At 46.7% G+C, this 27,342-nt stretch overlaps 1 protein-coding gene across 1 annotated transcript; it reads left to right on the top strand.

Annotated features, from left to right (window-relative positions):
• Positions 1–379: 379 nt before the first annotated feature.
• On the top strand, positions 380–25,457 carry LOC106591642 (fascin). Its single transcript, XM_045690478.1, has 7 exons — positions 380–1,012; positions 5,734–5,784; positions 8,225–8,636; positions 13,519–13,681; positions 14,211–14,332; positions 14,479–14,649; positions 23,682–25,457. The coding sequence occupies exons 1-7, from the start codon at positions 596–598 to the stop codon at positions 23,885–23,887; spliced, it is 1,542 nt and encodes a 513-aa protein (XP_045546434.1). The 5' UTR covers positions 380–595; the 3' UTR covers positions 23,888–25,457.
• The last annotated feature ends 1,885 nt before the right edge of the window (positions 25,458–27,342 follow it).

The following is a 27,342-nucleotide window of genomic DNA, read 5'->3' as shown; positions in this document are numbered from 1 at the left end:
TCTCTCTCTCTCTCTGTCTCTGTCTCTCTCTCTTTCTCTCTCTCTGTCATCTGTCTCTGTCTCTGTCTCTCTCTCCCTTTCTCTCTCTCACTCTCTCTCGCTCGCTCTCGCTCTCTCGCTCTCTCTCTGTCTCTCGCTCTCTCTGTCTCTCTCTCTCTGTCTCTCTCTCTCTGTCTCTCTCTCTCTGTCTCTCTCTCTCTGTCCATCCATATCTGTAACCTGAGAGGTGTAATGATGATTAACAGATAAACGACTTGTAACTGTCTATTCATTGTGATGGGTGAGGTTGATATTTGCATGCAAGTGGTGTGTGTGTGTGTGTGTGTGACGTGTGTGTGTGTGTGTGTGTGCGCTGCAGTTCTCTCGCCCATCATCTCCCCGCCCTGTATCCCATCCTCTGCAGCACGGAGCGTGTCTGTATCTGCAGTCAAAGCCAGCGTCGTGCCAACTCTATCCAATCACACAGCACAAAGAACCTCCTTTATTCCAATAGCAGAGCCTCCTTCAACACACACAGCAAACTCTTTTCTTCTTCTTCTTCTCTCTGGTCCTCCGGTCAGAAACGGACGGTTTTCTTCGGTAAAAAAAAAGGATAATGTCTTCTAACGGCTGTTGTAGCGGCGGCGGCGGCGGCGGCGGCGGCGGTGACGTCCTGCAGATCCAACTCGGGTTGATAAACGCGGGGAATAAATATCTAACGGCTGAAACGTTCGGTTTTAAAATCAACGCTTCGGCACCGAGTCTAAAGAAAAAACAGATGTGGACGTTGGAACAGAACACCGGCGGCGACGCGCCGGGAGACTCGAACGGCAACGTGGTGTTTCTCCGGTCGCACCTCAGACGGTATCTGGGTACGGATAAAGACGGGAACGTCACCGGGGAGAGCGAGAGTCGAGGTAAAGACTGCAGGTTCGTGTTAACGGCGCACGATGACGGACGTTGGTCGTTGCTCTCCGAGCCCTACGGGAGATACCTGGGAGGCAGCGAAGATCGGATCAGCTGTTTCGCTCAGGTATTCTTGGTTTCGTAGACTAGACGTAACATAGTTAACGTAAAAAACGGGGGACATTTTAAATGAATGATATATGTTACAGTTGGTATTGTTACAAGACAGAAGAGGGGTTGGGTTGGTTGGGGTGTATAAACATAAACATTTAGCTAGTGACCCTAAGGTTATGTGTTCGAATCTCATCGTGGACAAGTTGAGCATTTTACCTTATTAGAAACGTTGTGATTAGTTAGCATGTTAACCCTAAAAACCCTTTAACCTAACTCCTAACCTCAACCTAATTCCTAACCGTTTAACCTAACTCCTACCCTTAACCTAACTCCTAACCCCTTAACCCCTAACCCCTAGCCTAGCTAACGTTAGCCACAACAAAATTGTAATTTGTAACATAGTGTACAAATTGTAATTCAAAACGTATCATTACGAATTGCAATTCGTAACATACTGAAAATCCAACAAATGTATTTACGTACCGTATGAAACCGTATCATCGTACTAAATGAAAGTGTCTTGGATTTTCCATACAGAATAGTAGGAGATCCTCTGAGACCAGGTTGGAGTGTGTGTGTGTGTGTGTGTGTGTGTGTGTGTGTGTGTGTGTGTGTGTGTGTGTGTGTGTGTGTGTGTGTGTGTGTGTGTGTGTGTGTGTGTGTGTGTGTGTAGCCTGTAAGTGCTTGGGTTTACGAGCAGTGTTGAGGAGTAGTGAGTTAACTTCATTTTGAAGTAGCTTGGTAGTAGCTGAACTAAATTCAAATATAGGTAGTGTTTTCAGTTGTTAATTACTGTTTTAGCATGTAGCGGTGTAGCTAACTACTGGAACTACACACTACTGTTTTAGCATGTAGCGGTGTAGCTAACTACTGGAACTACACACTACTGTTTTAGCATGTAGCGGTGTAGCTAACTACTGGAACTACACACTACTGTTTAACCATGTAGCGGTGTAGCTAACTACTGGAACTACACACTACTGTTTTACCATGTAGCGGTGTAGCTAACCACACACTACTGTTTTAGCATGTAGCGGTGTAGCTAACTACTGGAACTACACACTACTGTTTTAGCATGTAGCGGTGTAGCTAACTACACACTACTGTTTTAGCATGTAGCAGTGTAGCTAACTACACACTACTGTTTTAGCATGTAGCAGTGTAGCTAACTACTGGAACTACACACTACTGTTTACCATGTAGCGGTGTAGCTAACTACTGGAACTACACACTACTGTTTTACCATGTAGTGGTGTAGCTAACTACTGAAACTACACACTACTGTTTTATTATGTAGCGGTGTAGCTAACTACTGGAACTACACACTACTGTTTTACCATGTAGCGGTGTAGCTAACTACTGGAACTACACACTACTGTTTTAGCATGTAGCGATGTAGCTAACTACTGGAACTACACACACTACTGTTTTAGCATGTAGCGGTGTGGCTAACTACTGGAACTACACACTACTGTTTTACCATGTAGCGGTGTAGCTAACTAATGGAACTGCACACTACTGTTTTAGCATGTAGCGATGTAGCTAACTACTGAAACTACACACTTACTGTTTTGAAGTAGTTCCTTTGTTTTTCAGCATCAGACTTGAAACATAGTGTTTAACAGGCTAAATTACACATTATGTTAACATAGGAACCCAAAGTGATGTGTCTTGTGATTTGTAGTTGTTGCCATTTCAGATTTACATATGCTAATTTATCACAAAGTAAGTTAGATGTAGTGAACTACTTTTTCAAGGTATTTTAGTTCAGTAAACTATATTTATATTTATCTTTAGTTTAGTTAAGTAAACTATATTTATCTTAAGTTTAGTTCAGTAAACTATATTTATCTTAAGGGGTATTTTAGTTCAGTAAACTATATTTATCTTAAGTTTAGTTCAGTAAACTATATTTATCTTAAGGGGTATTTTAGTTCAGTAAACTGTATTTATCTTTAGTTTAGTTCAGTAAACTATATTTATCTTAAGGGGTATTTTAGTTCAGTAAACTATATTTATCTTAAGTTTAGTTCAGTAAACTGTATTTATCTTAAGGGGTATTTTAGTTCAGTAAACTGTATTTATCTTAAGTTTAGTTCAGTAAACTGTATTTATCTTAAGGGGTATTTTAGTTCAGTAAACTGTATTTATCTTAAGTTTAGTTCAGTAAACTGTATTTATCTTAAGGGGTATTTTAGTTCAGTAAACTGTATTTATCTTAAGGGGTATTTTAGTTCAGTAAACTGTATTTATCTTAAGGGGTATTTTAGTTCAGTAAACTGTATTTATCTTAAGGGGTATTTTAGTTCAGTAAACTGTATTTATCTTAAGTATAGCTTAAGTTCTTTCAGTGTAAAGTAATTGGTAGCTTGGCAAACTATATTTTTCAGAGTAGCTTCCCCCAACGCTGTTTCATGTGTTTTATAGACTGGTTTCTACAGTGAGGGGGGGAAAAGTATTTGATCCCCCTGCTGATTTTGTACGTTTGCCCACTGACAAAGAAATGATCAGTCTATAATTTTAATGGTAGGTTTATTTGAACAGTGAGAGACAGAATAACAACAACAAAAAAGACAGAAAAACGCATGTCAAAAATGTTATAAATTGATTTGCATTTTAATAAGGGAAGTAAGTATTTGACCCCCTCTCAATCAGAAAGATTTCTGGCTCCCAGGTGTCTTTTTTACAGGTAACGAGCTGAGATTAGGACCACACTCTTAAAGGGAGTGCTCCTAACCGCAGTTTGTTACCTGTAAAAAAGACACCTGTCCACAGAAGCAATCAATCAATCAGATTCAATAAATCACTTTGTCACAATTTGACAACTATTGTTGTGAAAAAAAGGTTTATAGATATATTGGTGATCAATTTTTTTTTTACTTTTTCTTTAACTAGTCAGTTAAGAACAAATTCTTATTTTACAATGACGGGTCTACCGGGGAACAGTGGGTTAACTGGCCTTGTTTAGAGGGGGGGCAGAACGACAGATCAGCTCGGGGATTCGTTCTCGCAACCTTTTTGGGTTACTAGTCCAACGTTCTAACCACTAGGCTACTCTGCCGCCCCCCGGGAAATTGGCGGGGGGCGGCAATTTCCCTGAGTTTTAGGAACTTAGTCGTGGTCTCAATTTACAGTTGGGAGTTAGAATTGTCACGGGTGTCGTAGGGTTTAGACCAAGACGCAGCGGGAAAATGTACACTCATCTTCTTTTATTAAAGGACAAAGAAGGAAAAAACAAAACAAACACGACGACAAAGAACAGGCCGGTAGGGCACAAATCTATACACAGCAACAATCTGCCACAAAAAACCCCATGACAAAACAAACTCCTAATTATAGGACCTTCAATCAGAGGCAACGATAACCAGCTGCCTCCAATTGAAGGTCCAACCCCAATTAACTAAACATAGAGCTACAATAGACTAGACAGAACATAGAAATACACTAACATAGAACTAACAAACCCCGGACCACATAAACCAAACACCCCTCTACCGAAATACATAGCCCGAACCACATAAAACAAATACCCTTCTGCCATGTCCTGACCAAACTACAATAACAAATAACCCCTATTACTGGTCAGGACGTGACAAGAATAGTAAAATACACAAGGTGACGTTTTTCGAAATTTGGTTGTGAACCAGCAGTTTCTTTCTCTTTCAATTAGCCCGTGTAAACATTTTCATTTAAATCGCTAAGTTAGTTATCTAAACGTGTTATCATGGTTGAATTACAGCTGGTGGTCCCCTAGTCAGTCTCACTCAGATATCATATTTAAAAACAGCAAACATTTCTCTCCACCTGATAGAAAAAGAAAATGTAGAATTGCAGGAAATGAGTTATAAAATTGCAAAATTGTCTCGGCATTGACTTCCTGTCTAAATAAAGAGACCTTGGTCTCAGCATTGACTTCCTGTCTAAATAAAGAGACCTTGGTCTCAGCATTGACTTCCTGTCTAAATAAAGAGACCTTGGTCTCGGCATTGACTCCCTGTCTAAATAAAGACACCTTGGTCTCAGCATTGACTCCCTGTCTAAACAAAGAGACCTTGGTCTCAGCATTGACTCCCTGTCTAAACAAAGAGACCTTGGTCTCAGCATTGACTCCCTGTCTAAATAAAGAGACCTTGGTCTCAGCATTGACTCCCTGTCTAAACAAAGAGACCTTGGTCTCGGCATTGACTCCCTGTCTAAATAAAGAGACCTTTGTCTCGGCATTGACTCCCTGTCTAAATAAAGACACCTTGGTCTCAGCATTGACTCCCTGTCTAAATAAAGAGACCTTGGTCTCAGCATTGACTCCCTGTCTAAACAAAGAGACCTTGGTCTCGGCATTGACTCCCTGTCTAAATAAAGAGACCTTGGTCTCGGCATTGACTCCCTGTCTAAATAAAGAGACCTTTGTCTCGGCATTGACTCCCTGTCTAAATAAAGAGACCTTGGTCTCGGCATTGACTCCCTGTCTAAACAAAGAGACCTTGGTCTCGGCATTGACTCCCTGTCTAAATAAAGAGACCTTGGTCTCGGCATTGACTCCCTGTCTCTAAATAGGGGGCGCTAAAATGTTTTGGTCGCTGTGTGTGGGGGGTGGGGGTGGATGTGGGTATGCAGACCTGCGAGAAAGGATATGTGTGTGTGTGTATAAACAGGATGTGTGTGTGTGTGTGTGTGTGTGTGTGTGTGTGTGTGTGTGTGTGTGTGTGTGTGTGTGTGTGTGTGTGTGTGTTTCAGACAGTATCAGCAGCAGAGAAGTGGTGTGTCCACCTGGCCATGCATCCCCAGGTAACTAACACACACACACACACACACACACACACACACACACACACACACACACACACACACACACACACACACACACACACACACACACACACACACACACACCTACATACATACATACATACATACAGTTGGAGTCGGAAGTTACATACACCTTAGCCAAATACATTTAAACTCAGTTTTTCACAATTCCTGACATTTAATCCTAGTAAAAATGTCCTGAATTATTTATTTCAGCTTTTATTTCTTTCATCACATTCCCAGTGGGTCAGAAGTTTACATACACTCAATTAGTATTTTGTAGCATATCTTTTAAATTGTTTAACTTGGGTTAAATGTTTTGGGTAGACTTCCACAAGCTTCCCACAATAAGTTGGGTGAATTTTGGCCCATTCCTCCTGACAGAGCTGGTGTAACTGTAATCAGGTTTGTAGGCCTCCTTGCTCGCACACACTTTTTCAGTTCTGCCCACAAATTTTCAATAGGATTGAGGTCAGGGCTTTGTGATGGCCACTCCAATACCTTGACTTTGTTGTCCTTAAGCCATTTTGCCACAACTTTGGAAGTATGCTTGGTGTCATTGTCCATTTGGAAGACCCATTTACAACCAAGCTTTAACTTCATGACTGATGTCTTGAGATGTTGCTTCAATATATCCACACAATTTTCCTCCCTCATGATGCCATTTATTTTGTGAAGTGCACCAGCCCCTCCTGCAGCAAAGCACCCCCACAACATGATGCTGCCACCCCTGTGCTTCACGGTTGGGATGGTGTTCTTCGGCTTGCAAGCGTCACCCTTTTTCCTCCAAACATAACGATGGTCATTATGGCCAAACAGTTCTATTTTTGTTTCATCAGACCAGAGGACATTTCTCCAAATAGTATGATCTTTGTCCCCATGTGCAGTTGCAAACCGTAGTCTGGCTTTATTTATGGCGGTTTTGGAGCAGTGGCTTCTTCCTTGCTGAGCGGATTTTCAGGTTATGTCGATATAGGGACTCTGTCACGACTTCCCCTGAAGTCGGTTCCTCTCCTTGTTCGGGGGCGACGTTCGGCGGTCGACGTCACCGGTCTTCTAGCCATCGCCGATCCACCTTTCATTTTCCATTTGTTTTGTCTTGTTTTCCCCACACACCTGGTTTACATTTCCCTCATTACTTGTCGTGTATTTAACCCTTTGTCCCCCCCCCCCCCCCCATGTCTGTGTGTGAAATTGTTTATTGTCGAGGTTGGCACGCTTCCGGCTGGTTTGCGCCGGGTTTTGTTTTTATTTACCCTTTGCTTTGTTGCAGCCGATACTTTGTACTTGGGTTTTGTACTTTGTGCTGCCTTACTTGTTCGTTGGGCATTTGTTTCTGTGACGCGGTTGCGTTCTGTGCATTATGATTGCCTCAGTAAAGTTCTTCTTTGTTCACTCATCTCTGCTCTCTTGCGTCCGACTTCCAAGCAACAGCTACACCCATCACCCCTTGACGGACTCATTTTACTGTGGATGTAGATACTTTTGTACCCGTTTCCTCCAGCATCTTCACAAGGTCCTTTGCTGACGTTCTGGGATTAATTTGCACTTTTTGGAACCAAAGTACGTTCACCTCTAGGAGACAGAACGCGTCTCCTTCCTGAGCGGTATGACGGCTGTGTGGTCCCATGGTGTTTATACTTGTTTGTACAGATGATCGTGGTACCTTCAGGCGTTTGGAAATTGCTCCCAAGGACAAACCAGACTTGTGGAGGTCTACAATTATTTTTCTGAGGTCTTGGCTGAGTGTTTTTGATTTTCCCATGATGTTAAGCAAAGAGGCAGTGAGTTTGAAGGTAGGCCTTGAAATACATTCACAGGTACACCTCCAATTGATTCAAATGATGTCAATTAGCCTATCAGAAGCTTCTAAAGCCATGACTTCATTTTCTGGAATTTTCCAAGCTGTTTAAAGGCACAGTCAACTTAGTGTATGTAAACTTCTGACCCACTGGAATTGTGATACAGTGAATTGTAAGTGAAATAATCTGTCTGTAAACAATTGTCGGAAAAATGACTTGTGTCATGTCATGCACAAAGTAGATGTCCTAAACGACTTGCCAAAAACTATAGTTTCTTAACATTAAATTTGTGTAGTGGTTGAAAAACGAGTTTCAATGACTCCTACATAAGTGTATGTAAACTTTCGACTTCAACTGTCCATACATACATACACACATACATACATACATACATACATACATACATACATACATACATACATACATACATACATACACACACACATACATCACCCTGTCTCTAACCCCTCCCCCTCCCCTCCAGGTGAACCTGTTCAGCCTAACCAGAAAGTGTTATGCCTACCTGACCTTTAACCCCTCCCCACTCCAGGTGAACCTGTTCAGCCTAACCAGGAAGTGTTATGCCCACCTGACCTCTAAACCCCTCCCCCCTCCAGGTGAACCTGTTCAGCCTAACCAGGAAGCGGTATGCCCACCTGACCTTTAACCCCGACCACTCTGAGGTCTCTATAGACCGTGACATCCCGTGGGGGGTTGACTCTCTGATCACCCTGGTTTTCCTGGACCAACGTTACCACCTGCAAACGTCTGATAACCGCTTTCTGAAGAACGACGGCAGCCTCGAGGCCACGCCGGACAAGACCACCGGATACACGCTGGAGTTCCGCTCCGGGAAGGTGGCGTTCAGGGATTGTTCCGGGCGTTACCTGGCGCCGTCGGGTCCCAGCGGGACCATGAAGAGCGGGAAGAACAGCCGCGTGGGGAAGGATGAGATGTTCTCTCTGGAGCAGAGTCACCCTCAGGTGGTTCTCACCGCCGGCAACGAGAGGAACGTCTCCACCAGGCAAGGTAGGACCAACACAACCTTACTAGAACCTCACCAGGCAAGATAGGACCAACACAGCCTTACTAGAACCTTACCAGGGAAGATAGGACCAACACAGCCTTAGTGGAACCTCACCAGGCAATATAGGACCAATACAGCCTTAGTGGAACCTTACTTGAACCTTACCAGGCAAGATAGGACCAACACAACCTTAGTGGAACCTTACTAGAACCTCACCAGGCAAGATAGGAGCAACACAGCCTTAGTGGAACCTTACTAGAACCTTACCAGGGAAGAGAGGATCAACACAACCTTAGTGGAAACTTGCTAGAACCTTACCAGGCAAGATAGGAGCAACACAGCCTTAGTGGAACCTTACTAGAACCTTACCAGGGAAGATAGGACCAACACAACCTTACTAGAACCTTACCAGGCAAGATAGGACCAACACAACCGTAGTGGAACCTTACTAGAACCTTACCAGGGAAGATAGGACCAACACAGCCTTAGCGGAACCTTACTTGAACCTTACCAGGGATGATAGGAGCAACACAACCTTAGTGGAACCTTACTAGAACCTTGCCAGGGAAGATATGAGCAACACAACCTTAGTGGAACCTTACTAGAACCTTGCCAGGGAAGATAGGACCAACACAGCCTTAGTTTAACCTTACTAGAACCTTACCAGGGAAGAACAACAACAACCTAGAACTAGAGCCTTGTAAAACCTTTCCAGAACATCCACCGGGCAAAGTAGGACACGCAGAAAGTGAACGAGGTGATATCTATAACGGGTAGTAGCTAAACAGAATTGACCTCATCTCTTCAAATGGCTCATAACTTTTAAAGGAACAAAAACAAGTTTTTACACAATACAGGAAGTTCCAGTAGAGTATTTATAGTCTGATGAAGAAGAGGATGAAGAAACCCCCTGTGTACCGCGACCCTTTTTATTTCAACGTCTGTGAGGACCTAAAACGATCACGAGCTGTGGTGTCTGGGAAGGGGGTTGATGCTTCCTCTGGAACAGGACAGGAAAGAGAAGAGGAATGTTTTCATTTAGAGAAACTCTTTCCACGTTCCTTCTGGTGACATCACTTCCTCTTCCTCTCTCAGCTGGGGGAGAGAGAGGGGGGGAGGGGGGCTCAGACAGGGTCAGATTAGAGTCTCCTCTCTCAGCTGGGAGAGAGAGGGGGGAGGGGGGCTCAGACAGGGTCAGATTAGAGTCTCCTCTCTCAGCTGGGAGAGAGAGGGGGGGGGAATCAGACAGGGTCAGATTAGAGTCTCCTCCTAGCTGGGAGAGAGAGAGGGGGAGGGGGGCTCAGACAGGGTCAGATTAGAGTCTTCCTCCTCCTCCTCTTTCCTCCTCCTCCCCCCTCCTCCTCCTCCTCCTCTTTCCTCCTCCTCCTCTCTCCTCCTCCTCCTCTTTCCCCCTCCTCCTCCTTCTCCTCCCCTCCTCTTTCCTCCTCCTCCCCCTCCTCCTCCTTCTCCTCCCCTCCCCCTCCTCCTCCTCTTTCCTCCCCTCCTCCTCTTTCCTCCTCCTCCTCCTCTTCCTCCACCTCCTCTTTCCTCCTCCTCCCCAGATCCTCTTTCCTCCCCTCCTTCTCTTTCCTCCCCTCCTCCGCCCTGCAGCATGTGTTTTCCATCTGCCCCCCTTTCTCTTCCTCCCATTTTCTCTGTTTCAGTCTCTCTCTCTCTCTGCCCTTTTTTCTCTGTCCCCACCTCACCACTGAACACATTTTTCCGCAGAAATTCTATCCGACCTTTGTGGTCGGTCCCAGTTTACAAACTGTGTCTCTGTGTGTGTGTGTGTGTGTGTGTGTGTGTGTGTGTGTGTGTGTGTGTGTGTGTGTGTGTGTGTGTGTGTGTGTGTGTGTCTGTGTGTGAGGGGGGATGGGGTTAGAAAAGCCTAAGTCAGCAACTGCTTTGAGAAAACTAAACGAGGGAGGAGAGGAGAAAAGAGATCTGCAGACTGAGAGAGACTCAGGGGAGAGAGACTCAGAGGAGAAAAGAGGAGAGAGACTCAGAGGAGAAAAGGGGAGAGAGACTCAGAGGAGAAAAGGGGAGAGAGACTCAGAGGAGAAAAGGGGAGAGAGACTCAGAGGAGAAAAGAGGAGAGACTCAGAGGAGAAAAGGGGAGAGAGACTCAGAGGAGAAAAGAGGAGAGAGACTCAGAGGAGAAAAGAGGAGAGAGACTCAGAGGAGAAAAGGGGAGAGAGACTCAGAGGAGAAAAGAGGAGAGAGACTCAGAGGAGAAAAGAGGAGAGAGACTCAGAGGAGAGAGACTCAGAGGAGAAAAGGGGAGAGAGACTCAGAGGAGAAAAGAGGAGAGACTCAGAGGAGAAAAGAGGAGAGAGACTCAGAGGAGAAAAGGGGAGAGAGACTCAGAGGAGAAAAGAGGAGAGAGACTCAGAGGATGAAAGGGGAGAGAGACTCAGAAGAGAGAGACTCAGAGGAGAAAAGGGGAGAGAGACTCGGAGGAGAAAAGGGGAGAGAGACTCAGAGGAGAAAAGAGGAGAGAGACTCAGAGGAGAAAAGAGGAGAGAGACTCAGAGGAGAAAAGAGGAGAGAGACTCAGAAGAGAGAGACTCAGAGGAGAAAAGGGGAGAGAGACTCAGAGGAGAAAAGAGGAGAGAGACTCAGAGGAGACGAGGACAAGGCTGGAGATCACTCTGTCATGCTGATTGAGTTCGAATAACAGACTGGAAGCTTTAAAAGGAGGGTGGTGCTTGGAATCATTGTTTTTCCTCTGTCAACCATGGTTACCTGCAAGGAAACACGTGCCGTCATCATTGCTTTGCACAAAAAGGGCCTCACAGGCAAAGATATTGCTGCCAGTAAGATTGCACCTAAATCAACCATTTATCGGATCATCAAGAACTTCAAGGAGAGCGGTTCAATTGTTGTGAAGAAGGCTTCAGGGCACCCAAGAAAGTCCAGCAAGCGCCAGGACCGTCTCCTAAAGTTGATTCAGCTGCGGGATCGGGGCACCACCAGTACAGAGCTTGCTCAGGAATGGCAGCAGGCAGGTGTTAGTGCATCTGCACGCACAGTGAGGCAAAGACTTTTGGAGGACGGCCTGGTGTCAAGAAGGGCAGCAAAGAAGCCACTTTTCTCCAAGAAAAACATCAGAGACAGACTAATATTCTGCAAAAGGTACAGGGATTGGACTGCTGAGGACTGGGGTAAAGTCATTTTCTCTGATGAATCCCCTTTCCGATTGTTTGGGGCATCCAGAAAAAAAGCTTGTCCGGAGAAGACAAGGTGAGCGCTACCGTCAGTCCTGTGTCATGCCAACAGTAAAGCATCCTGAGACCATTCATGTGTGGGGTTGCTTCTCAGCCAAGGGAGTGGGCTCACTCACAATTTGGCCTACGAACACAGCCATGAATAAAGAATGGTGCCAACACATCCTCCGAGAGCAACTTCTCCCAACCATCCAGGAACAGTTTGGTGACGAACAATGCCTTTTCCAGCATGATGGAGCACCTTGCCATAAGGCAAAAGTGATAACTAAGTGGCTCGGGGAACAAAACATCGATATTTTGGATCCATGGCCAGGAAACTCCCCAGACCTTAATCCCATTGAGAATTTGTGGTCAATCCTCAAGAGGCGGGTGGACAAACAAAAACCCACAAATTCTGACAAACTCCAAGCATTGATTATACAAGAACGGGCTGCCATCAGTCAGGATGTGGCCCAGAAGTTAATTGACAGCATGCCAGGGCGGATTGCAGAGGTCATGAAAAAGAAGGGTCAACACTGCAAATATTGACTCTTTGCATCAACTTCATGTAATTGTCAATAAAAGCCTTTGACACTTATGAAATGCTTGTAATTATACTTCAGTATTCCATTGTAACATCTGACAAAAATATCTAAAGACACTGAAGCAGCAAACTTTGCGGAAATTAATATTTGTGTCATTCTCAAAACTTTTGGCCACGACTGTATGTGTCGAACTGCTTTGCTTTATCTTGGCCAGGTTGTAAATTGGACAGTGCAGTTAGATTATATCCAATATCAGATATGCCAATATCAGATATGTCTATGTCCCGGGAAATTTTCTTGTTACTTACAACCTCGTGCTAATCGCATTAGCGTACGTTAGCTCAACCGTGGTTGAGAGAATGCCAAGAGTGTGCAAAGCTGTCATCAAGGCAAAGGGTGGCTACTTTGAAGAATCTAAAATACATTTTGATTTGTTCTAACACTTTTTTTGGTTACTACATGATTCCATATGTGTTATTTCATAGTTTTGATGTCTTCACTATTATTCTACAATTGTCATAGGCGTCGTAAAGATTGGACCAAGGCGCAGCGGGTAAAGTGCTCATCTTCTTAATTTATTAAAGAAAACACTTAAACAAAATAAACAAACGACAAAAACAGTCCAGTAAGGTGCACAGACTATACTAGAAACAACCACCCACAAAAACACAAGTGAAAACAAACCCAACTAAATATGGCCTCCAATTAGAGACAACGACAACCAGCTGCCTCTAATTGGAGGTCATTGCCAAAAACCCAACATAGAAATAGAAAACTAGATATACACATATGGGTATTAGTGAGTGATCTAGCATAGACTGGTACTGTATATCTAATATATGATGGGTATTAGTGAGTGATCTACTAGTATAGACTGGTGCTGTATATCTAATATATGATGGGTATTAGTGAGTGATCTAGTATAGACTGGTACTGTATATCTAATATATGATGGGTATTAGTGAGTGATCATCTAGTATAGACTGGTACTGTATATCTAATATATGATGGGTATTAGTGAGTGATCTACTAGTATAGACTGGTACTGTATATCTAATATATGATGGGTATTAGTGAGTGATCTACTAGTATAGACTGTATGATATCTGTGACTCCTCCCCACCTGATCCCAGGCATGGACCTTTCGGCCAATCAGGATGAGGAAGGTGACCAGGAAGTGTTCCAGGTGGAGATGAGTCGTGATACAGGAAATAGGAAGTGTGCGTTCCGGACCGCTGCAGGGAAGTACTGGACCCTGACCTCCACCGGAGGACTGCAGTGTACCGCCTCCACTAAGTAATACACTGTACACACTAATACACACTAATACACACTAATACACACTACACACACTACACACACTACACACACTATACACACTATACACACTATACACACTATACACACTATACACACTATACACACTATACACACTATATACACTATACACACTATACACACTACACACACTATACACACTATACACACTATACACACACTATACACACTACACACACAGACTCTCTACCTGCGTCTCAGAACCTCTTAACGAAATATGTTATTTTAACTGTGTGTGTGTGCGTGCGTGTGCATGTGTGCGTGCGTGTGTGTGTGTCTGTGTGTGTGTCTGTCTCTGTGTGTGTGTCTCTGTGTGTGTGTGTGTCTCTCTGTGTGTGTGTGTGAGTGCGTGTCTGCGTGCGTGTGCGTGTCTGCGTGCGTGTGCGTGTGTGTGTGTCTGTGTCTGTGTCTGTGCGTGTGTGTCTGTGTGTGTGTGTGCGTGTGTGTGTGTGTGTGTGTGTGCGTGTGTGTGTGTGTGTGTGCGTAGATCAGCTAACAGCCATTTTGACCTGGACTGGTGTGACGGGAAGGTTTCTCTCAAAGCCTCCAACGGGAAATACGTCGACGCCAAGAGGAACGGACAACTGGCCGCCACCGTCGACAACGCAGGTTAGTCCGTCGCCGTAACCACGGCCACAGCGACCTAGCGACTCTCGTCAATCAATCAACTATTCATTAACTCATCAAACCAATCAGCTAATCAAATCAGTGTTCGATCTGTTTCCTTCCTGTTTTTTTTGTTTGTTTTTTTCCAGGGGAGGCGGAGCAGTTCCTGATGAAGCTTATCAACCGGCCAATCATAGTCCTCCGTGGAGAACACGGTTTCATCGGCTGTCGTAAGGTCGGCACGGGAACGCTGGATTCGAACCGGTCCTCTTACGACGTCTTCCGGCTGGAGTTTAAAGACGGAGGGTACAGCCTCCGAGGTAAACACACCTACTACACAGGGCTCAGATGGAGACTACAGCCTCCCAGGTAAACACACCTACTACACAGGGCTCAGATGGAGACTACAGCCTCCGAGGTAAACACACCTACTACACAGGGCTCAGATGGAGACTACAGCCTCCGAGGTAAACACACCTACTACACAGGGCTCAGATGGAGACTACAGCCTCCCAGGTAAACACACCTACTACACAGGGCTCAGATGGAGACTACAGCCTCCCAGGTAAACACACCTACTACACAGGGCTCAGATGGAGACTACAGACTCCCAGGTAAACACACCTACTACACAGGGCTCAGATGGAGACTACAGCCTCCGAGGTAAACACACCTACTACACAGGGCTCAGATGGAGACTACAGCCTCCGAGGTAAACACACCTACTACACAGGGCTCAGATGGAGACTACAGCCTCCGAGGTAAACACACCTACACAGGGCTCAGATGGAGACTACAGCCTCCGAGGTAAACACACCTACTACACAGGGCTCAGATGGAGACTACAGCCTCCGAGGTAAACACACCTACTACACAGGGCTCAGATGGAGACTACAGCCTCCGAGGTAAACACACCTACTACACAGGGCTCAGATGGAGACTACAGCCTCCTAGGTAAACACACCTACTACACAGGGCTCAGATGGAGACTACAGCCTCCGAGGTAAACACACCTACACAGGGCTCAGATGGAGACTACAGCCTCCGAGGTAAACACACCTACTACACAGGGCTCAGATGGAGACAACAGCCTCCGAGGTAAACACACCTACTACACAGGGTTCAGATGGAGACTACAGCCTCCCAGGTAAACACACCTACTACACAGGGCTCAGATGGAGACTACAGCCTCCGAGATAAACACACCTACACAGGGCTCAGATGGAGACTACAGCCTCCCAGGTAAACACACCTACTACACAGGGCTCAGATGGAGACTACAGCCTCCGAGGTAAACACACCTACTACACAGGGCTCAGATGGAGACTACAGCCTCCGAGGTAAACACACCTACTACACAGGGCTCAGATGGAGACTACAGCCTCCGAGGTAAACACACCTACTACACAGGGCTCAGATGGAGACTACAGCCTCCGAGATAAACACACCTACTACACAGGGCTCAGATGGAGACTACAGCCTCCCAGGTAAACACACCTACACAGGGCTCAGATGGAGACTACAGCCTCCGAGGTAAACACACCTACACAGGGCTCAGATGGAGACTACAGCCTCCGAGGTAAACACACCTACTACACAGGGCTCAGATGGAGACTACAGCCTCCGAGTTAAACACACCTACACATGGCTCAGATGGAGACTACAGCCTCCGAGGTAAACACACCTACTACACAGGGCTCAGATGGAGACTACAGCCTCCGAGGTAAACACACCTACACAGGGCTCAGATGGAGACTACAGCCTCCCAGGTAAACACACCTACTACACAGTGCTCAGATAGAGACTACAGCCTCCGAGGTAAACACACTTACACAGGGCTCAGATGGAGACTACAGCCTCCGAGGTAAACACACCTACACAGGGCTCAGATGGAGACTACAGCCTCCCAGGTAAACACACCTACCACACAGGGCTCAGATGGAGACTACAGCCTCTGAGGTAAACACACCTACACAGGGCTCAGATGGAGACTACAGCCTCCGAGGTAAACACACCTACTACACAGGGCTCAGATGGAGACTACAGCCTCCGAGGTAAACACACCTACTACACAGGGCTCAGATGGAGACTACAACCTCCCAGGTAAACACACCTACTACACAGGGCTCAGATGGAGACTACAGCCTCCCAGGTAAACACACCTACTACACAGGGCTCAGATGGAGACTACAGCCTCCCAGGTAAACACACCTACTACACAGGGCTCAGATGGAGACTAAAGCCTCCGAGGTAAACACACCTACTACACAGGGCTCAGATGGAGACTACAGCCTCCGAGGTAAACACACCTACACAGGGCTCAGATGGAGACTACAGCCTCCGAGGTAAACACACCTACTACACAGGGCTCAGATGGAGACAACAGCCTCCGAGGTAAACACACCTACTACACAGGGCTCAGATGGAGACTACAGCCTCCGAGGTAAACACACCTACTACACAGGGCTCAGATGGAGACTACAGCCTCCGAGGTAAACACACCTACTACACAGGGCTCAGATGAGACTACAGCCTCCCAGGTAAACACACCTACTACACAGGGCTCAGATGGAGACTACAGCCTCCCAGGTAAACACACCTACTACACAGGGCTCAGATGGAGACTACAGCCTCCGAGGTAAACACACCTACACAGGGATCAGATGGAGACTACAGCCTCCGAGGTAAACACACCTACTACACAGGGCTCAGATGGAGACTACAGCCTCCCAGGTAAACACACCTACTACACAGGGCTCAGATGGAGACTACAGCCTCCCAGGTAAACACACCTACACAGGGCTCAGATGGAGACTACAGCCTCCGAGGTAAACACACCTACACAGGGCTCAGATGGAGACTACAGCCTCCGAGGTAAACACACCTACTACACAGGGCTCAGATGGAGACTACAGCCTCCGAGTTAAACACACCTACACATGGCTCAGATGGAGACTACAGCCTCCGAGGTAAACACACCTACTACACAGGGCTCAGATGGAGACTACAGCCTCCGAGGTAAACACACCTACACAGGGCTCAGATGGAGACTACAGCCTCCCAGGTAAACACACCTACTACACAGTGCTCAGATAGAGACTACAGCCTCCGAGGTAAACACACTTACACAGGGCTCAGATGGAGACTACAGCCTCCGAGGTAAACACACCTACACAGGGCTCAGATGGAGACTACAGCCTCCCAGGTAAACACACCTACCACACAGGGCTCAGATGGAGACTACAGCCTCTGAGGTAAACACACCTACACAGGGCTCAGATGGAGACTACAGCCTCCGAGGTAAACACACCTACTACACAGGGCTCAGATGGAGACTACAGCCTCCGAGGTAAACACACCTACTACACAGGGCTCAGATGGAGACTACAACCTCCCAGGTAAACACACCTACTACACAGGGCTCAGATGGAGACTACAGCCTCCCAGGTAAACACACCTACTACACAGGGCTCAGATGGAGACTACAGCCTCCCAGGTAAACACACCTACTACACAGGGCTCAGATGGAGACTAAAGCCTCCGAGGTAAACACACCTACTACACAGGGCTCAGATGGAGACTACAGCCTCCGAGGTAAACACACCTACACAGGGCTCAGATGGAGACTACAGCCTCCGAGGTAAACACACCTACTACACAGGGCTCAGATGGAGACAACAGCCTCCGAGGTAAACACACCTACTACACAGGGCTCAGATGGAGACTACAGCCTCCGAGGTAAACACACCTACTACACAGGGCTCAGATGGAGACTACAGCCTCCGATCTAAACACACCTACTACACAGGGCTCAGATGAGACTACAGCCTCCCAGGTAAACACACCTACTACACAGGGCTCAGATGGAGACTACAGCCTCCCAGGTAAACACACCTACTACACAGGGCTCAGATGGAGACTACAGCCTCCGAGGTAAACACACCTACACAGGGATCAGATGGAGACTACAGCCTCCGAGGTAAACACACCTACTACACAGGGCTCAGATGGAGACTACAGCCTCCCAGGTAAACACACCTACTACACAGGGCTCAGATGGAGACTACAGCCTCCCAGGTAAACACACCTACTACACAGGGCTCAGATGGAGACTACAGCCTCCCAGGTAAACACACCTACTACACAGGGCTCAGATGGAGACTACAGCCTCCCAGGTAAACACACCTACTACACAGGGCTCAGATGGAGACTACAGCCTCCGAGGTAAACACACCTACACAGGGCTCAGATGGAGACTACAGCCTCCGAGGTAAACACACCTACTACACAGGGCTCAGATGAGACTACAGCCTCCCAGGTAAACACACCTACTACACAGGGCTCAGATGGAGACTACAGCCTCCCAGGTAAACACACCTACTACACAGGGCTCAGATGGAGACTACAGCCTCCGAGGTAAACACACCTACACAGGGATCAGATGGAGACTACAGCTTCCGAGGTAAACACACCTACTACACAGGGCTCAGATGGAGACTACAGCCTCCCAGGTAAACACACCTACTACACAGGGCTCAGATGGAGACTACAGCCTCCCAGGTAAACACACCTACTACACAGGGCTCAGATGGAGACTACAGCCTCCCAGGTAAACACACCTACTACACAGGGCTCAGATGGAGACTACAGCCTCCGAGGTAAACACACCTACTACACAGGGCTCAGATGGAGACTACAGCCTCCGAGGTAAACACACCTACTACACAGGGCTCAGATGGAGACTACAGCCTCCGAGATAAACACACCTACTACACAGGGCTCAGATGGAGACTACAGCCTCCCAGGTAAACACACCTACACAGGGCTCAGATGGAGACTACAGCCTCCGAGGTAAACACACCTACTACACAGGGCTCAGATGGAGACTACAGCCTCCGAGGTAAACACACCTACACAGGGCTCAGATGGAGACTACAGCCTCCCAGGTAAACACACCTACTACACAGTGCTCAGATAGAGACTACAGCCTCCGAGGTAAACACACCTACACAGGGCTCAGATGGAGACTACAGCCTCCGAGGTAAACACACCTACACAGGGCTCAGATGGAGACTACAGCCTCCCAGGTAAACACACCTACTACACAGGGCTCAGATGGAGACTACAACCTCCCAGGTAAACACACCTACTACACAGGGCTCAGATGGAGACTACAGCCTCCGAGGTAAACACAGCTACACGGGGCTCAGATGGAGACTACAGCCTCCGAGGTAAACACACCTACTACACAGGGCTCAGATGGAGACTACAGCCTCCGAGGTAAACACACATACTACACAGGGCTCAGATGGAGACTACAGCCTCCCAAGTAAACACACCTACACAGGGCTCAGATGGAGACTACAGCCTCCGAGGTAAACACACATACACAGGGCTCAGATGGAGACTACAGCCTCCGAGGTAAACACACCTACTACACAGGGCTCAGATGGAGACTACAGCCTCCGAGGTAAACACACCTACACAGGGCTCAGATGTAGACTACAGCCTCCGAGGTAAACACACCTACTACACAGGGCTCAGATGGAGACTACAGCCTCCGAGGTAAACACACCTACTACACAGGGCTCAGATGGAGACTACAGCCTCCCAGGTAAACACACCTACTACACAGGGCTCAGATGGAGACTACAGCCTCCGAGGTAAACACACCTACACAGGGCTCAGATGGAGACTACAGCCTCCGAGGTAAACACACCTACTACACAGGGCTCAGATGGAGACAACAGCCTCCGAGGTAAACACACCTACTACACAGGGCTCAGATGGAGACTACAGCCTCCGAGGTAAACACACCTACTACACAGGGCTCAGATGGAGACTACAGCCTCCGAGGTAAACACACCTACTACACAGGGCTCAGATGAGACTACAGCCTCCCAGGTAAACACACCTACTACACAGGGCTCAGATGGAGACTACAGCCTCCCAGGTAAACACACCTACTACACAGGGCTCAGATGGAGACAACAGCCTCCGAGGTAAACACACCTACACAGGGCTCAGATGGAGACTACAGCCTCCGAGGTAAACAGACCTACTACACAGGGCTCAGATGGAGACTACAGCCTCCGAGGAAAACACACCTACTACACAGGGCTCAGATGGAGACAACAGCCTCCGAGGTAAACACACCTACTACACAGGGCTCAGATAGAGACTACAGCCTCCCAGGTAAACACACCTACTACACAGGGCTCAGATGGAGACTACAGCCTCCAAGGTAAACACACCTACACAGGGCTCAGATGGAGACTACAGCCTCCCAGGTAAACACACCTACTACACAGGGCTCAGATGGAGACTACAGCCTCCCAGGTAAACACACCTACTACACAGGGCTCAGATGGAGACTACAGCCTCCGAGGTAAACACACCTACTACACAGGGCTCAGATGGAGACTACAGCCTGCGAGGTAAACACACCTACTACACAGCGCTCAGATGGAGACTACAGCCTCCGAGGTAAACACACCTACTACACAGGGCTTAGATGGAGACTACAGCCTCCCAGGTAAACACACCTACTACACAGGGCTCAGATGGAGACTACAGCCTCCGAGGTAAACACACCTACACAGGGCTCAGATGGAGACTACAGCCTCCCAGGTAAACACACCTACTACACAGGGCTCAGATGGAGACAACAGCCTCCGAGGTAAACACACCTACACAGGGCTCAGATGGAGACTACAGCCTCTGATGTAAACACACCTACTACACAGGGCTCAGATGGAGACTACAGCCTCCGAGGTAAACACACCTACTACACAGGGCTCAGATGGAGACTACAGTCTCCGAGGTAAACACACCTACTACACAGGGCTCAGATGGAGACTACAGCCTCCCAGGTAAACACACCTACTACACAGGGCTCAGATGGAGACTACAGCCTCCGAGGTAAACACACCTACTTCACAGGGCTCAGATGGAGACTACAGCCTCCCAGGTAAACACACCTACTACACAGGGCTCAGATGGAGACTACAGCCTCCCAGGTAAACACACCTACTACACAGGGCTCAGATGGAGACTACAGCCTCCGAGGTAAACACACCTACTACACAGGGCTCAGATGGAGACTACAGCCTCCCAGGTAAACACACCTACACAGGGCTCAGATGGAGACTACAGCCTCCCAGGTAAACACACCTACTACACAGGGCTCAGATGGAGACTACAGCCTCCCAGGTAAACACACCTACTACACAGGGCTCAGATGGAGACTACAGCCTTCAAGGTAAACACACCTACTACACAGGGCTCAGATGGAGACTACAGCCTCCCAGGTAAACACACCTACACAGGGCTCAGATGGAGACTACAGCCTCCGAGGTAAACACACCTACACAGGGCTCAGATGGAGACTACAGCCTCCGAGGTAAACACACCTACTACACAGGGCTCAGATGGAGACTACAGCCTCCAAGGTAAACACACCTACTACACAGGGCTCAGATGGAGACTACAGCCTCCGAGGTAAACACACCTACTACACAGGGCTCAGATGGAGACTACAGCCTCCGAGGTAAACACACCTACCTCACAGGGCTCCAGGAAAATATATTTTAGTTGTTGCCTGAGTCCGTTTTTGGATTTTTTTTTCTCCCAAATTCCGTTTTCTTCATTTAGTTTTTTTCCAGGTTTCTGTTTTCCCCTTTTCTGGTTTTCGTTCTCAAAATTACACTTTTTTTTTTACAGGAAAAACTACTTTTATTTTATGTTCTAAGTCCACAACAATGCTTAAATCACATCAGTAGACTGCTTTCAGGTCTGGATATTTTTTGTTGTGAAATATTTAATTTTTGGGGGTGTAGTAACTTTATAATTCCAATGCCCAGCACATCATGTGAGCTGAGTTCATCTCTCCATAAACCGCTCCATCGCTCCATGTCCTTTCCTACTGCTCGGAGCTGAGTTCATCTCTCCATAAACCCCTCCATCGCTCCATGTCCTTTCCTACTGCTCGGAGCTGAGTTCATCTCTCCATAAACTGCTCCATGTCCTTTCCTACTGCTCGGGGCTGAGTTCATCTCTCCATAAACTGCTCCATGTCCTTTCCTACTGCTCGGAGCTGAGTTCATCTCTCCATAAACCACTCCATCGCTCCATGTCCTTTCCTACTGCTCGGAGCTGAGTTCATCTCTCCATAAACCACTCCATCGCTCCATGTCCTTTCCTACTGCTCGGTGCTGAGTTCATCTCTCCATAAACTGCTCCATCGCTCCATGTCCTTTCCTACTGCTCGGGGGCTGAGTTCATCTCTCCATAAACTGCTCCATGTCCTTTCCTACTGCTCGGGGGCTGAGTTCATCTCTCCATAAACTGCTCCATTTCCTTTCCTACTGCTCGGAGCTGAGTTCATCTCTCCACAAACCACTCCATCGCTCCATGTCCTCTCCTACTGCTCGGAGCTGAGTTCATCTCTCCATAAACTGCTCCATGTCCTTTCCTACTGCTCGGGGCTGAGTTCATCCCTCCATAAACCACTCCATCGCTCCATGTCCTTTCCTACTGCTCGGGGCTGAGTTCATCTCTCCATAAACCACTCCATCGCTCCATGTCCTTTCCTACTGCTCGGGGCTGAGTTCATCTCTCCATAAACTGCTCCATGTCCTTTCCTACTGCTCGGGGCTGAGTTCATCTCTCCATAAACCGCTCCATGTCCTTTCCTACTGCTCGGGGGCTGAGTTCATCTCTCCATAAACCGCTCCATCGCTCCATGTCCTTTCCTACTGCTCGGGGGCTGAGTTCATCTCTCCATAAACCACTCCATCGCTCCATGTCCTTACCTACTGCTCGGAGCTGAGTTCATCTCTCCATAAACTGCTCCATGTCCTTTCCTACTGCTCGGGGCTGAGTTCATCTCTCCATAAACCGCTCCATCGCTCCATGTCCTTTCCTACTGCTCGGGGGCTGAGTTCATCTCTCCATAAACCACTCCATCGCTCCATGTCCTTTCCTACTGCTCGGAGCTGAGTTCATCTCTCCATAAACTGCTCCATGTCCTTTCCTACTGCTCGGGGCTGAGTTCATCTCTCCATAAACTGCTCCATGTCTTTTCCTACTGCTCGGAGCTGAGTTCATCTCTCCATAAACCACTCCATCGCTCCATGTCCTTTCCTACTGCTCGGAGCTGAGTTCATCTCTCCATAAACTGCTCCATGTCCTTTCCTACTGCTCGGGCTAAAAACCACTCCACGCTCACAGGGGGAGGGGGGGGGACTGCCGCTCCAAATTGAGGTTGTTCTGAGAACAAAAGGGGTTGCAACTCAATATTAGGAAGGTGTTCCTAATATTTTGGTATAATCTCTGTCTCCTTCCTCTCTAGATTCACTGGGGAAGTTCTGGTGCGTGGGGGAAGAGTCCGCAGTTGTTTGCAACGGGGACACGCCCACCTACTTCCTGTTTGAGCTGTGTGACTACAACAAGATGGCGGTGCGAGCGCCGGAGGGGCGGTACCTTAAAGGAGACCACGCTGGTGTTCTAAAGGCCAATGCTGAAGGGGTGGACAACGCAACACTCTGGGAGTACTGACCGCTCTATAAAGTTTAACATACATCATTCTGGGTAACTTCAATTACCCCACTGTAGATATCCTTTAAATAAGTATACTCCGTCTGTTATGACTTTATATGGGCATATGGAATGTATGGAATAAAAAGGAAGGTTTCAGACTTTCCTAAGTCTGAGGGTGAGTTTTAACCTTCCCTAAGTCTGAGGGTGGGTTTTAACCTCCCTGAGTCTGAGGGTGGGTTTTAACCTCCCTGAGTCTGAGGGTGGGTTTTAACCTCCCTGAGTCTGAGGGTGGGTTTTAACCTTCCTGAATCTGAGGGTGGGTTTTAACCTTCCTGAATCTGAGGGTGAGTTTTAACCTCCCTGAGTCTGAGGTGGGTTTTAACCTTCCCTAAGTCTGAGGGTGGGTTTTAACCTCCCTGAGTCTGAGGGTGGGTTTTAACCTCCCTGAGTCTGAGGGTGGGTTTTAACCTCCCTGAGTCTGAGGGTGGGTTTTAACCTTCCTGAATCTGAGGGTGGGTTTTAACCTTCCTGAATCTGAGGGTGAGTTTTAACCTCCCTGAGTCTGAGGGTGGGTTTTAACCTCCCTGAATCTGAGGGTGGGTTTTAACCTCCCTGAGTCTGAGGGTGGGTTTTAACCTCCCTGAGTCTGAGGGTGGGTTTTAACCTCCCTGAGTCTGAGGGTGGGTTTTAACCTCCCTGAGTCTGAGGGTGGGTTTTAACCTTCCTGAATCTGAAGGTGGGTTTTAACCTCCCTGAGTCTGAGGGTGGGTTTTAACCTCCCTAAGTCTGAGGGTGGGTTTTAACCTCCCTAAGTCTGAGGGTGGGTTTTAACCTTCCTGAATCTGAAGGTGGGTTTTAATCTTCCTGAATCTGAAGGTGGGTTTTAACCTCCCTGAGTCTGAGGTGGGTTTTAACCTTCCCTAAGTCTGAGGGTGGGTTTTAACCTCCCTGAGTCTGAGGGTGGGTTTTAACCTCCCTGAGTCTGAGGGTGGGTTTTAACCTCCCTGAGTCTGAGGGTGGGTTTTAACCTTCCTGAATCTGAGGGTGGGTTTTAACCTTCCTGAATCTGAGGGTGAGTTTTAACCTCCCTGAGTCTGAGGGTGGGTTTTAACCTCCCTGAATCTGAGGGTGGGTTTTAACCTCCCTGAGTCTGAGGGTGGGTTTTAACCTCCCTGAGTCTGAGGGTGGGTTTTAACCTCCCTGAGTCTGAGGGTGGGTTTTAACCTCCCTGAGTCTGAGGGTGGGTTTTAACCTTCCTGAATCTGAAGGTGGGTTTTAACCTCCCTGAGTCTGAGGGTGGGTTTTAACCTCCCTAAGTCTGAGGGTGGGTTTTAACCTCCCTAAGTCTGAGGGTGGGTTTTAACCTTCCTGAATCTGAAGGTGGGTTTTAATCTTCCTGAATCTGAAGGTGGGTTTTAACCTCCCTGAGTCTGAACTTTAACTTAACTTAACTTACCACCCAGGGCTTTTTACTTGTGACATGTAGTTAAATGCACTAAAGAGGAACCAATGGGTTCATAATGAAGATACAAACCTCCAGAGTCCTTTTTAAACGTGTCCGTTTTCAGAGGATAAAGATACGAACATTTTAAAAAACCCAACTGCATAGTTATAGAACACTGTAACAAAATGGAAGAAAATGAAACGGAATCTACAAGAACCAAATATCATTTCCTATAAACAAAACACTATTGAAGAATCCTTGGATAGCTTTTCACAATTCACAGGCGTTGGTCCACATGGAAAACTAAAGGCATTTTCTATGACAGAATATATTTTTAAAAAAAGCAATTACAATTTAAACATGCAACTTAAAAAAAAAAAAAAGGTTTATTCCACCAAATGTCGATTTTGAAATATTTTGGACATCAGAGCAACCTTGAGAGAATCTTATTAATTGAGTCAGAAAATTATGTTCATATGATAGGGAAGATGTACACTATTGGTCAAAAGTTTTACATCACCTACTCATTCAAGGGTTTTTCTTTATTTTTTACTATTTTGTACATTGTAGAATAATAGTGAAGACATCAAAACTATGAAATAACACATATGGAATGATGTAGCAACCAAAAAAAGTGAGGAGGAAGAGGAGGAAGATGACCTGGCCTCCACAATCCCACTACCTCAACCAAACTGAGATGGTTTGGGATGAGTCGGACCGCAGACTGAAGGAAAAGCAGCCAACAAGTGCTCAGCATATGAGGGAACTCCTTCAAGACTGTTGGAAAAACATTCCAGGTGAAGCTGGTTGAGAGAATGCCAAGAGTGTGCAAAGCTGTCATCAAGGCAAAGGGTGGCTACTTTGAAGAATCTCAAATATAAAATATATTTTGATTTGTTTAACACTTTTTTTTTTGGTTACTACATGATTCCATATGTGTTATTTCATAGTTTTGACGTCTTCACTATTATTCTACAATGTAGAAAATAGTACAAAATAAAGAAAAACCCTGGAATGAGTAGGTGTGGCAGGCACAATGGCAGAATCATGTCTTAAGTGTAAAACTAACAATGTCTCGATAATCCGTGCATTCTGGGAAAGTTATGACATCATAAAGTTATGTCCTGAGTTGGAACGTTGGCTGTCGGTAGTAAACAACTAGACAATGTAAACTTCCTTTTGAAATCCGTCTGTCTGTATATTTCAAGACATGACATATGAGGGGGTTGTAAGAGACCCAATTTGAGGGGGCCATACTTTTCTCGTCAATGATTTAGGAAACAAACCGTTGACTTAATAAACTGGAAATCAAAATGATCCATCCATCATTACAACAGCGGATGAATCCAAAATGTTTATTTAAATATTGAAAAAACCGTGTGTGGGGCCTACGGAGAAAAATTCACAACAGTGCGATTTGAGTCCATGTTTCATAAGAGTTCTACAAGCCACCGGAACGTTCCAGTGGAGGAAGGAGGATGAGGGGGGAGGGGAGGGGAGGAAGGAGGATGAGGGGGGAGGGAGGGAGGGAGGGGAGGAAGGAGGATGAGGGGGGAGGGAGGGAGGGAGGGAGGGGAGGAAGGAGGATGAGGGGGGAGGGAGGGAGGGAGGGAGGGGTGGGTGGGTGGGGAGGGAGGGAGGGAGACATATGGGACGTGTATAGTAGCAGTGGGAACATGTGGGTCTGAGCGGAAGTGATGTCATTGGTGTTTGGTAACGTTAGGGGTCTGTTTGGGGTCTTTGTTTACGTGTGTTGTCATTGTAAAATTCTATTTAAAAAATGAAAACACTCACACTTTACAGTTATACAGTTTACAGTTATACACTTTACAGTTAACACTCACACTTTACAGTTATACACTTTACAGTTAACACTCACACTTTACAGTTATACACTTTACAGTTATACTACACTTTACAGTTATACAGTTTACAGTTATACACTTTACAGTTATACACTTTACAGTTAACACTCACACTTTACAGTTAACACTCACACTTTACAGTTATACACTTTACAGTTATACAG

This window comes from Salmo salar, chromosome ssa12 (assembly GCF_905237065.1).
Source record: "Salmo salar chromosome ssa12, Ssal_v3.1, whole genome shotgun sequence".
NCBI classification, from domain to species: Eukaryota; Metazoa; Chordata; class Actinopteri; order Salmoniformes; family Salmonidae; genus Salmo; species Salmo salar.
This window is presented reverse-complemented; position numbering and strand designations above follow the sequence as displayed.